Source organism: Crocuta crocuta, unplaced genomic scaffold (genome assembly GCF_008692635.1).
Source record: "Crocuta crocuta isolate KB4526 unplaced genomic scaffold, BGI_CrCroc_1.0 scaffold101, whole genome shotgun sequence".
NCBI classification, from domain to species: Eukaryota; Metazoa; Chordata; class Mammalia; order Carnivora; family Hyaenidae; genus Crocuta; species Crocuta crocuta.
This window is the reverse complement of record NW_027527956.1, coordinates 8,910,682-8,923,699: the sequence shown is the minus strand read 5'-3', so window position 1 is coordinate 8,923,699 and position 13,018 is coordinate 8,910,682. Positions and strand designations below refer to the sequence as shown.

At 46.0% G+C, this 13,018-nt stretch overlaps 1 protein-coding gene across 2 annotated transcripts; it reads left to right on the top strand.

Moving 5' to 3' along the window:
- On the top strand, nt 1–12,608 carry TXNL4A (thioredoxin like 4A). Of its 2 annotated transcripts, XM_077752710.1 has the most exons (4): nt 157–247; nt 3,052–3,111; nt 8,949–9,052; nt 12,195–12,608. In XM_077752710.1, exons 2-4 carry the CDS (start codon nt 3,064–3,066, stop codon nt 12,364–12,366), a joined length of 324 nt encoding a protein of 107 aa, XP_077608836.1. In that variant the 5' UTR covers nt 157–247; nt 3,052–3,063; the 3' UTR covers nt 12,367–12,608. The 2 variants fall into 2 exon arrangements, with proteins under 2 accessions (XP_077608835.1, XP_077608836.1); XM_077752709.1 differs by lacking the exon at nt 3,052–3,111 and having other exon boundaries at nt 1–247.
- The last annotated feature ends 410 nt before the right edge of the window (nt 12,609–13,018 follow it).

The following is a 13,018-nucleotide window of genomic DNA, read 5'->3' as shown; positions in this document are numbered from 1 at the left end:
CCGCGGCGGGAGGAGGGCCGCGGGCGGGGCGGTGGGGCGGGGAGGAGCCGGAGCGTGGGATTCCTGCCCCGCAGGTACCCGAGCGGCCCTGAAGATGTCGTACATGCTCCCGCACTTGCACAACGGCTGGCAGGTGGACCAGGCCATCCTTTCGGAGGAAGACCGGGTGGTGGTCATCCGGTTCGGGCACGACTGGGACCCCACTTGCATGAAGATGGACGAGGTCCTGTACAGTATCGCCGAAAAGGTAACACGCGCCCCCGCGGTCCGGGATCGGCTTCTGCTGTGGCCGATGCTGCTTTTGCTCTGCAAGCCGGCGGTAGACGTGAGAAGCGCGGCTGGAATCCGCCCGGTGCCCTTCCTCTCGCCGTCATGCCTGAGGTGTAGCCCGTTCACCACGGCGGCGTGGACGCCCTGGCCCTGACGCTGTCGAGTAGGCCCTGTGATTTCTCTGGGAGAANAGTCGGACCTGAGTGAAAGTCGGACGCTTAACCGACTAAGCCACCCAGGCGCCCCTTAAAAATGATTCATGATTCCTTCCCTATGGTGGCCCGAACAAATGCCCACGGGCTTTGGCAAGAGCATAGAGTTTACTTAAATAGTTCAGTTTGAAGGGTTATCCCCTTTTGGTACCTTGTTTATTGTATTTGCAAAGCAGAACGTTCGTGTTAATCTGGTTCCTTTCCTTCTATTCTTTTTCCCCTGTGCCCCACCACGCTCTTTGTAAGTCGCTTGATTTGTACCTTAGAGTGATCCGGTTGCACAAGGTGTTAGAAAATAGAATTGTGCTTCCTGGAACTAGTTTTCCTGATGTGCAGGATTAGTACACTGCTTGTCAGTCTTGTCTGCTGGTGCAGAAGTGCAGACACTATTGTATAACTGGGGGCTGGGGGCTTTTCTAAATTTCTTCATGGAGATTTTTTTTTTTTAATTTATGTTTATTTTTGACACACACACACACACACACGGCACGAGCAGGGGAGGGGCAGAGAGAGGAGACACAGAATCTGAAGCAGCTCCAGCCTCCAAGCTGTCAGCACAGAGCCCCACGCAGAGCTCCCGCCCATGAGATCATGACCTGAGCCCAAGTCAGACTCTTAACTGACTGAGCCAACCAGGCGCCTCCTTCATGGTGATTTTAAGATAACTTTAATTTGTAGCAATAAAGCAAAAAACAAATATGTTAGGGTGTTAATAAAATCTTTAATGTATTAATATTCTGTAAATAATTTGAGAGGTTATTTTATTATTTTGTCTTTTTGTAGTTTATTGTCAGGTTGGTTTCCATTTAACACCCAGTGCTCATCCCAAGTGCCCTCCTCCATGCCCATCTCCTCCCCTCCCCCCCGACACCCCTCAGTCCTCAGTTTGTTCTCAGCATTCAAGAGTCCTGAGAGGTTATTTTAACAAAGAGTGAAAGTAATAGAAACGTTGAAGCCATCTTTCTTTTTTTTTTTTAACATTTATTCATTTTCTTTCTTTTTTTAACATTTCATCTTTCTCAGTGATAAGGGGTTAAAACAACACCTTTTAGTAGGTAACAATAGATGTAAGGATATATTTTGTATTTAGGAAAGGAAAAACTATCTGACCTTCAGAACGGCTGGCTGGCTCAGTAGAGCATGTGACTCTTGATCTTGGCGTCATGAGTTCAAGCTCAACATGGGGTATAGTTTTACTTAAAAAAAAAAAAACAAACAAAACTATCTGGGAGCACCTGGGTGGTTCAGTCAGTTGAGTGGCTGACTTTGGCTCAGGTCATGATCTCACGGTTCGTGGGTTCAAGCCCCGCATCGGGCTCTGTGCTGACAGCTCAGAGCCTGGAGCTGCTTCAGATTCTGTGTCTCCCTCACTCTCCTTCCCCTGCTCATACTCTGTCTATCTCTGTCTCTCTTTCTCAAAAATAAATAAATAAACGTTTAAAAAGCCCAAACTATCCGACCTTCTTCCTTTGCTGATTTTCACTGTCTCCTATTTGGTACGAGGCAAAGTGAGACGGGGCGACGGCGCTGGGAGCGCTGGGACCATTCCGTCAGTCAGTCATCGTGAGTGCCAGTTGGGATACTTACCAGAGTGCATCTCAGAGATTCGGATTCTTCTGGACTGGGGTGCGGTCCAGAAGCAGGCCCAGCTCCCCTGGGAATTCTAGTGCGCCTTTCAAAAACGCAGCAGAGGTCAGGGTCCGAATAGGGGTGCTGTGATTAGCAGCCATTCCGCTCCTTTCCTCGAGGAGTTTGAGGAGGTGCCTGGGGGCTCAGGAAAGCAGCAGGTTTCTGTCTCTGGGGCCTCCTACTCGGGGTCAGAAGTCATAAATGAGGTGGTGCCAGGAGTCATGTCTGTCTTCGGCCGTGGCAGTCAGGACCAGGAGCTACCGCGTGGGGGGAAGAGTTGCCAGAGAGCACTTTTCTGAGGAACAGATCATTGCCCTGTTGACCCTGAAGTAACTAGGGGTGTGTGCCCTGGATTCTGCGCCGCAGCCGTGGCCTGAGCACCAGGCGCTGTCCGGCACCTGCTGCCTCCGTGCGAGGGGACGGTACTCAGGCAGGTGAGGCTCATTCGGCTCCTCGTATCTGAGCGAAACCCAGCAAAATGCTTTTAACTCGAAGACAGGTTTTGTGTTCACGTAGATTTTTAGGGACTTTTACAGGAGCTGTGCTTTACTTGCCCCTTTCTGTCCGTTATGTGTCAGGTACAGATCGCATCACCGTGTCCTGGTGGGTGTACTCTTAGGTACTGAACCTATTGATAAGAATGGCTTAATTGGGCCCCCCTTTGAGTTCTTTGTTTTTTAAGGCATTTTTTTCTTTTGTCCAAAAATTTGGATTTCTGTTTTAACAAACTTTTAAAATAATGTTATAGTGGAGTTACTAAAAAGTGCAAACTTGAAATGCATCACAAGATTATTGTTTTATTTTTTTCTTGGTATAAAAGCAAAATAAGAGTTTATAATTCTGTAAGCCCTTTTTGGGGAATCTCAACAGGATTATGTGAAATTTAAAATGTTAGCATACAGAACAACTTAACTCTCTATTTAAAAATCTCCCTCTGCAGAAATAGTGGGGCATGCCCTCATCTTGTTACGAGCCCTGCTTGGATACCGGCTGTTTTAAAGTGAGTAAAAGTTCCTCTGTTTAGGCTGGACTTGATCAGATTGTTTCTTCTGGAATGTGGTGTGTTGACTTGATGCTTTGACCCTGCCAACCTCCTGACCCCACCTGGTGCTGGAGGAGTTTGGAGCTGCTCTAAAAACGTAAGAGATGTGCTTAAGGATTTTGCAGATGAGTGATAGAGTGATAATAAACAAAGTTTCCTGTTTATCAGCTGATTTTGTACACAGCTTCAAAGAGAGAAGGTTTTGTGTATCTCTGAGCTGTCTTACCATTTTGTAGGGAGTTTGTCACGGCTCACCGTTACCAAAATCCCATAATGGGACATTTAATTTTTGTGTGGTAAAAAGCCCAAACAAGTAGAGTTTAAAATATGCAAAACTTCAATGATCATACATTCTCGTTAAATTGTATATAAGACAAATATATGTATGGAACATTTTAGAAATGACTTTAGGGAGGAGCATCTTTTTTTTTTTTTAATGTTTATTTTTGAGAGAGCATGAGTGGGGGAGGCCAGAAAGAGGGAGACACAGAATCTGAAGCAGGCTTCAGGCTCTGAGCTGTCAGCACAGAGCCCAATGCGGGACTCGAACCCATGAGCCGTGAGCCGTGAGATCATGACCTGAGCCGAAGTCAGACACTGAAACGACTAAGCCACCCAGGCGCCCCAGCCTAGGGGGACCATTCTTAGGCATCACATAAAGTGAGTTGAACTCTACTGGAAGTTGGTGTTCAGTCAAGTGAGGAATCTCATAGAGCCAACAAAATGTATATGTTTGCTATGGATTTGTGTTTCTGGATATAAGAACCTTGGAGCTGGCCGCAAGCTACGAGGGGCAGTAAGGGTAGGGACTGACCTAGTTTCTGCTACTTACCACCTGTATGGCCTTAAATAAATGGTCTCTGTGCCTCATTGTAGTCATCTGTAGGAAAGGGATAGTAGTGCCTACCCCAGAGGGCAGTCATGAGGTCAGAATTAATATAAAAAGACTTCTAGAACACATCTTGTCACATAGTAAGCAGTATATTCAGTAATTCTTAGCCACTGTTCTTGGTGTCATTACCATTCACATCACAGAGTTTTTAAGAGTTACTGTTGAACTAATCAGGCAGATCTTAGTTTGGGAAAATAAAGTTACCATGCAGTTTTTTGATGGCTTTGACATGAATTAACCTAAAAATTAACTGTTCTAATTAAAATACATAGTGCCAGTTGACAGTCCAGAAGATTTTTTCCAGCATTTTAGGTGGGTTCTTAGCTGGAGGAGGAGAGGAGCTGCGAACAGGAGGGTGGAATGGTGGTTGGCGTCATGTGCCCGCCTTCTGTCTTACTGATTTGCATGCATTACTTTTCGGAGGCAGTTTGTGTGGCTTGTGGAAGGGCTACTGAACAGCTTAATCAGTGACTTGCTGGAGGGGTGCTTGTAAAATGTGTAGGCAACAGGATCAGAAGGCATAGTTACTATTAGAGATGACCAAAAGAATATATACATTAAGAAACAACTTGATAATAGAAATGAAATTTGTACATAGAGTTCTTGATTTTTTAAAAATATTGTCTAATAGCTGATTGAAATTACTGTAAACATAGCAGGCAAATTATTATTTTAGATATACTAGACTTACGCAAATAAGTTTAAAGTACCATTATAAAAAATGACTTCTAAAAAATAAATAAATAATCCCTGTGGGTAGAGGGGCAGAGAACCTAAAAAAGAGGAAATTCTAATGGTTAAGTAAACTTCAGAGATGCACACGTTGAGATAGTGTGCTGTCGTTTCTTCGGTATATCAGAGATAAAAAGGTGTTCTCTGTGGTGTGGTGAAAGTTGTATTAAAGTACATGTAAAGCTCATATCCTTTAGGAAGGCAGTTTGGCATTGCACACAAAGCCTTGAGAATAGTCATACCTTATGCTCAGTAACCTGCCTCTTCAATAGACAAAGTTTTATGCCCCACAAGACTTTTGCTTTAATTTCTACCATAACCAAAAACAACAGCAACATCTAACGACAGGAGAACATGGTGATGACTGTGACCTCTGGGTTTTGAGCACGTAGACCAGTCATGCTGCCACGTAGGAAACAGACCTGTCCTGTGGTCCCCATGACCACTCCCTGACGTAGGCACTGGCAGGTCATTTGTCAAGGTTCAGAAATGGACAGTTGGGATTTTAACTGGGAACATCCTCTTCACTATTTGGAATGTTATTTGGCTATTAAAAATGATCTTTTTTTTGCTTAATGTTTTTATTTTATTTGAGAGACAGAGTATGAGTGGGGGAGGGGCAAAGAGAGACAGAGACACTGAATCCAAAGTAGGCGTCAGACTTTCTCTGAGCTGTCAGCACAGAGCCCGACGCGGGGCTCGAACTCACGAACTGTGAGATCATGACCCGAGCTGAAGTCGGGTGCTTAACCAACTGAGCTTCTGAGAGGTTTTTAAATAACGTGGGTATTTGTTAATGATGCCAGCTAGAGGAAGCAGAGAGTCTGTGATTTCCTCACAAGCGAACATGTGGGTCTGGGGAAAGGGAAACACTTTTCACTTTGACACTCATACTGTTGATTTTATTTGACTGTTCTATATTTTCAAGTTTTTGTTTTTTTCTTTCAGGTGGTCTGTATACCCCACATGGGGCTTGAACCCATACTCTCAAGATTGAGAGTTGCATGCTGTGCCGACTGAGCCAGCCAGGTGCTCCAGCCGTGTTTTTTAAACAAGTTATATACCGAAGGGCGCCTGGCTGGCTCGGTCAGCACAGCATGCAACTGTTGATCTCAGGGTTATGAGTTCAAGACCCACATTTAGGGTAGAGTTTGCTTAAAAATACTGGGCTGGACACACAGTAGTGGTTTTTTCATTCCATCTGTATACTTTAAAAATGAACGTTTTTTTATTTATGTGTATTTTATTTTTGAGAGAGTGTGAGCGAGGGAGGAGCAGAGCGAGAGGGAGCCAGAGGAGCTGAAGCAGGCTCAGTGCTGAGAGCCCAGCGCCCAGCACGGGCTCCAGCCCATGAGCGGCAGGGCCGTGACCTGAGCCGGAGTTGGACACTTAACCCAGCGAACCACCCAGGCGCCCCAAAATGAGTATTTTTCAAGTGGAGAAAATAAAGTAGACTTCTAGCTTCATTTCACTTTTATAAAAAATACATAGGGTTTTAGTTAACTACAGATTCATGAGTGGGTGTGAAACGTTCAGGCAACATCGTTCAGGCTGTGTGGAAGGCATCGCGACAGAATTCGTGTAACCCACAGTAGGAGAAGCTTTGATAAGTGGAAGGGCTGGGCAGGTTGCACAGATTGCGAAGGAGGCCGCTTGGTGCTGTGTGTGGTCCTCACCTGGCACCCAGATGGGATGTGCCAGCCCTTCCTCTGCAAGTATTTCAGCTGCCGGAGCTTGAAAACCTCCTGTCAGGAAGAAGTACCAGACATCTGAGGGCAGTTGTGTTTGAACTCAGGGTTACGTAATCTTACACTGTCCGAAAACACATTTTAAGTGACATTAACGTGTTTCTCACATTTCAGAATACAAGCTTACGGTTAAAGTTTACTCGATAAGCATTTACTAGTCCTGTGTATGAGTCAGGTACTGTTTGGCTCTGAGGACACATCAGTAAAGAGAACAGATGTGGTTCCTAGCCTTGGAGGCCTCAAATTTATCTGGAGAACCGTAATGTAGTTTATATAGACGGGAAGAAAAGAATTAAGTACTGTGGTGTCACTTCGTTCTTTTACGTCTGAATGAGCTACAGTTTTCTTCCTCATCATTGGAGGCAGAGGGAAAATAGGGCCTGCTCTTAAAGTCTCACTATAAAAACCAACATTTATAGTGAAAAGTATATCACTGAGTTAGGATAATTGAATGTCTTCTTGTATAAAATAGATGTGATGTATTTTGATCACTTTTAAGAGGATGTGGTTTCTTGTGTCCATTTCTGCTTTAACTTGGGAGATGTGGTGGTTCTAGGGACTGGAGCCAGTTGGCTAAATGATTCACACTGAATCTGAAAGGCGTCTTGGGCTTTCATTGGATTGGCAGTTTATGCTTTAGGAGACAAGTATGCGTGTGTGTGTTTGGTTTTACTATAACGTTGACATCTATCGTTTTAAGGTGTGGTATCTCTGTTGTGTTATGCAGAAAGGAATAAAGGAATAATGATAACATGAAATGTAGGGGTAGGCAGCACCTTACGGACACTCAGGGTCACTTTTGCCGGGAAGCTCTACAGAGGCATGTGCTCTACAGGCACATGCTTACCCATCCCTGCTGTCTGAGGGCCGTGGTGATGTGAAAAGAATACTTTCCACAGAGGCCATCTGGACACACAGTGCGTGGTGCGCCTGACTTCACAGCTGCCTTCTCTTCTGTCACCAGGAAAGAGGGAATCGGGGGGTGACGGGAGAGTCCCCAGCTCCACGCCTAGGTCCCTTAGTAACTTCCCTCCTTTCACAGCTAGGCTCTTTGAGAGACCTGCCTTCTGTTGGTCAGACCTCAGCGCTGCGCCATCTTGCTCTGTTTGTTTATTTTGAGAGAGAGAGAGAGAGAGAGAGAGAGAGAGAGAGAATCCTAAGGAGGCTCCACATTATCACCCTGAACACATGAACCATGAGATCATGACCTGAGCTGAAATCAAGAGTCAGATGCTCTACCAACTGAGCCACCGAGACACCCCTATAAGGGCCGTTAAGTTATATCCTTTGTTGTAGAGATTTTATTTTGGAAATTTTTTCTTTGGAAATAATGAAATATGTACTCAGATTTAAGGATAAGAATGTTCACAGGTGAATAATTAGTATTAATGAAAAATATGAATTATTTTCAGGAAAAATCAGAAAATAATAGAAGAAGGTAAACTAATGACATAGTTGTTTGATGAAGTATTACGTAGCCCTGAAAATTATCCTTTGGGAAAGTATATAATTTGTATAAGAGAATGCTCATAGTTAATGCAGGATATAAAATACATATGGTGTGATCACATTTTATCAAAACAGTATAAACAGATTTATATGTGTGTGTATATACTAGAAAAAATGGGAAAGGGTTCAATAAAAATATATTTGTAGGGCACCTAGGTGACTCAGTCCATTGAGCATCCAACTTCGGCTCAAGTCATGATCTCCCGGTTCGTGGGTTCACACCCCATGATGGTCTCCGTGCTGACAGCTCAGAGCCTGGAGCCTGCCTCAGATTTCTGTCTCCCTGTTTCTCTGCTCCTCCCCGACTTGTTCTCTCTCTCTCTTTCTCTCTCTCTCTCAATAATAAACATTAAAAAATAAAAATACATTTGTAGCAATTCTGGTGTTCTATCTTATTTACAGTTTTCAGAGTTTTCTAAATCTGCTATGGTGAACTTGCAGTTAGAGAAAAAATGAAAGAATATTGGTTAGAAACAGCATTATTTGGACTACCAGTCTTAGTACCGGCAAGCGTGCACACCTGAATCAACGAGGGATGTGTGTGGCGGATTCTCGCAGCGTGTTTTAAAGCACTTGTTTACTGCGTGCAATTAAGTATTCGTAGAAGTACAAATCTGGGAAAGTTCAGATAGGTTATTACTGTATCAGCGTGAATAGCCCACTGTGGAGATTTTCTGTGGGCTCTCAGAACTTGCTATTCTGAAAATGGCAAAACGAGGTGTAAACAGCCAGTTGTCAGGGTCCTGAATGTGTTGCATTGTCTCCCTGTGTATTAGCTTTGCTGGGAAAGAATATTGGGGAGCTGGTTTGAAAACTGTCCTCTTCTACACAAGTTCTTGTTTCTGTTTTTAATATGCTTTTGTAGAATAAAAACATGGTGTGTTGTTGTACAAGGTTGTTTCAATCTCTTCTAGGTGAAAAATTTTGCAGTTATCTATCTTGTGGATATCACAGAAGTGCCTGACTTCAACAAGATGTATGAGTTATATGATCCGTGCACCGTCATGTTTTTCTTCAGGTATGCTCTCTTTAAACCTGTCATTTCAGGTGAATATTGTTGGTTTGGAAGTCTGATGTAATCAGGAGATCTTCATATTTGACGGTGTTTATGTAATAAAGTCAAGTAACATCGTGAATTTTTTATTTTTTAAAAATTTTTAAATGTTTTATTTATTTTTGAGAGAGAGAGAGAGAGAGTGTGTGAGCAGGGGAGGGTCAGAGAGAGAGGGAGACACAGAATCTGAAGCAGGCGCCAGGCTCTGAGCTGTCAGCACAGAGCCCGACGCAGGGCTCGAACCCACGAACCGTGAGATCATGACCTGAGCCGAAGTCATATCCCCAACCGACTGAGCCACCTAGGCGCCCCATCATGAATTTTTTTAAAAAAGTTCTGTTGTGGAGATTCAGTTTAGAAAGAAGTCACCATTTGATGTTTTGCCAAAATCTCTTACTGTTTATTGTTAATACAAAAGTTGGTAAATGGCAGTATTAAGCATTAGACCATACTCCGAAAGTGGAGCTCCCTACCTGGTTAGGGACGTTTGGGTGGATTGTATAGGGCGTGTATTAGCTTTATACTCGGTGTAACAAACAAGCACAAATCCAGTAGCTACACCACCACCAGTTACAAGCTCAGTGCTCTCAGTGAGGGTGCGGGCAGGCTCAGCGGGGCCCCGCTCCGGTCTCAGCAAGTCAGAATCACCAGCTGGGCCTTACCTGGACTGTGAGCCTGGGAAGAAGCCACTTGGTTGTTGGCTGAATCCAATTCCTTGGTCCTGGGTCCGAGGTCTCTGGCCTCTTGCTGGCTGTACGCCGGGGCCCCTCCTTGCTCCTGGAGGCCCTTCCGCCTCGGAAGCCTGGACAGTCTGCAATTTCCTGTTCTGCTTTTAAAGGGCTGTGACTGGAATAGATTCATCCAGATAATCCAGGATTAGCTCCTTATTTTAATGCCAGTTGATGAGTAACTTCCGGGACATCTGTGTGTAACGTCACTGGTCACAGCCTTGGTGGTCCTCACATCACAGTCCCAGGCTTGTGGCAGGAAATTCACAGGGTGTCATGTAGGACTTTGCCTACCGCAGTCTGCCCTCTGGCTCCGAAGACTCCCATCCTTCCCATATGCAGAATCAGGTGTGGACAGGGCTTCTTAGGCTCCTGGACACCGCCTGCTGTGGCCCCAGCCCTCCCAGCACAGTGTGGGACAGCGTAGGAAACAGGTCTGGTTTCCCAAGGGGACGTGAGGAGGAAGGGGGCCGACACCCCAGCCCTGGGCGGGTGCTTCCCGGACCTCCCTCCCCTTCTCATGAAAGGCATTTGCAACTGGGCCATTTCCCAGCCTCCTTCAGCCAGCAGCACGTCGGGTTCTGTCCTCTGTCGTCTCCTGTCACCGCACCCTCTGTCCCTTGCAGCCCCTGGCCTGGGTGTCGGGAAGATCCATGAGGCACACCTCCCTCTCTTGTGACAGTGTATCTGGGCTTCAGCAGAAGGTCGTGTGGCTGGCTTCTCTCTGCACTTGCTACTCTGCAGCCATTTCTGGATTTCAGCATCTTCTGCCGTCTTTCTTTGTTCACCGCTCTTACACCAGGTTGTCTGTCTCCTTTCACTGTAAGCAGGGAGAAACCAGGCGGCACCTTCAAGACTTTGCTTGGTATTTCTTCAGCTGAATATCCAAGTGCATCAGTCATGATGTGCTCTGCCCGCAGAACCGCAGGGTGCTGTCACGATGTCCTGCTGGGTAACAGGTCCCTTTCCCCCATCGCCGACAGCGCGAGTTCCTCCCTTCCTGCGGAGCTGGCACCAGCCGTGCTCTCCAAGGCCGTTTCTCCTAACAGGCCCTTGGAGGCAGCCTGGGCCATTTCTGTCGTGCTCCTCGAAACTCCCCAAGCCCTTCTGGGGAGCGGTACCCCCGCTGTCTGCACATGCTGGTGTTTTAGGACGGAGGCTGCTCTCAGAGAAGACGACAGAACATCTCCTTCTGTGACCCAGAGTCCTCACCCTAGGCGTGGCGGGACTTCAGTTAATGTTTTCACCAAAAATGTATATTGAGTCCTGCCAGGTTTTGTGGTCTAGTGCAGGGACGTGGTTCCTGCCATCACAGAACGTCTTCAGTTGGGAACAGCTGAGTGAATTAGCAGAGGGAAACAGGTGCCAGAGGATGGGTATTTATAGACACACAAACACCGAGTCAGGGCGGCAAGGAGCAAGCAGCAGCTTGGGTAGGTTAGGGTGAGCTTGAGCCTTTCAGGGAGCCGGCACACGGGCCTGAGCTTTGGGCCGCGTTCCTTCAGGAGCCTGAGAGAGCATGGAGTGGCTCCTGGGTGATGGTGGGAGACTGTGGGGGAAGGAGTGGGAGGGAAGGGTCCAGACCCCCAGTTTCCCTCCCAGGGGGGTGGAGGGGCAGGGTCCAGACCCTCAGATTCCTGGGCCAGAGTGAGAACATGGAACGTTATCCTAGAAGTGAAATTTTGTGGCAGAAAAGGAACATCAGATTTGCCTTTTGGATGCTCACTCTGTTTAAAAGGTGGCCAAACCAGACTGCAGGATGGAGCACTTCGATCTTGTAGAAGTGAAAAGTTAAATTGATGAAAACTAATCAGTCTTCAGCAAACCTGGAAAAAATTAGTGCACCAGGGACAACCAGGGTTAATATCTTTTGTAAAGTGCACGTGTAAATTCATTTTTAAAAGTAGCCTCTTAAAAAATAAATTTGTGAAGGATTGTCTACATCTCCGATCATAGAAATGCAAAATACAAATTTCACAATTAGTAGGGCTTTTAATAAAATGTACACTAAATGCTCACAAGAGCATCATGAAAAACTCATCCATTGTGTTTCCTGAGTAAATTAGTACAACCGTCTGGGTCCAAGTGACCAAAACTGTGTCCTTTGAGCTTTTGACTACCCTGTGGGATATTTGTCCTAAGGAAACGGAGAAGCCAAGAGAGAGCTGGTCTCCTGTGCAAGCCGTGTGCTTCCACACGAGCAGTTGGGTTTTCATCTTCTCCTAAATCACAGTAGATCCTCTTGACTGTGTGTTCTTGTCTTCAGTGATGTTTAACAAGAGTTTGTAAAGGTGTAAAACAGAAGGCATCTTCTTGGTGGAACTCTTTTTTAGGAGGATTTTTGTGAGCATTGACCGTCCCCTGTTTCCTCTTTGCAGGAATAAGCACATCATGATTGACCTGGGTACTGGCAACAACAACAAGATCAACTGGGCCATGGAAGACAAACAGGAAATGATAGACATAATCGAGACCGTGTACCGAGGTGCCCGCAAAGGTCGTGGTCTGGTCGTGTCTCCAAAGGACTACTCCACAAAGTACAGATACTGAGCTCTCGGCCCGGTGTCTCTGCAGACTGTAAATGTTGCAGAGTCCTTTCCATGTGGGAATATCTTAAACTGTTTAAAGCCTTAGAGCGTTTGGAAGGCTGGACGAGTAGAAGCAGCCCAGGGGGCTGGAGGTTCTCTACAGTAAGGGTTGCATGGCCTCAACTTTCTGCCTGGCCACTGTATTTTTCTATTAGCAAATATCTAGCTGAGATAAATAAAATGTGCAGTGACAGAAAGCCATAATTGCTTATTTCTTAGGAAACTTGACATACAGATTCCTGATCTGGTAGTCAGGAACTAATTGTTAACTTTATGGTTGGAGTGGAATTCAGGCGTGTGTGCTGTGGGGCCGTTGTGTTTTATACACCTGGCCGCGGGAATCTCTGAGGGTTGCCATAACAAAGTACCGCGGACAGGGTGACAGCGGAAGTGAGTGGGCTCACGAATCTGCCGGCTAGGACTCCAGATCCAGGTGTGCTCAGGGCTGGTGCTTTTGGGGCCGTCGTGGAGAATCTGTCCCTGCGCCTCTCCTAGATTCTGCTGGTTTCTGGCAATCTTTGGCCTGATGCTTCACCCAGATCTTCACACGGCCTTCTTCCTGCGTGCGGGTCTCTGTCCAGATTTCCCTGTCTTACAGGGACACCGGTCATTGG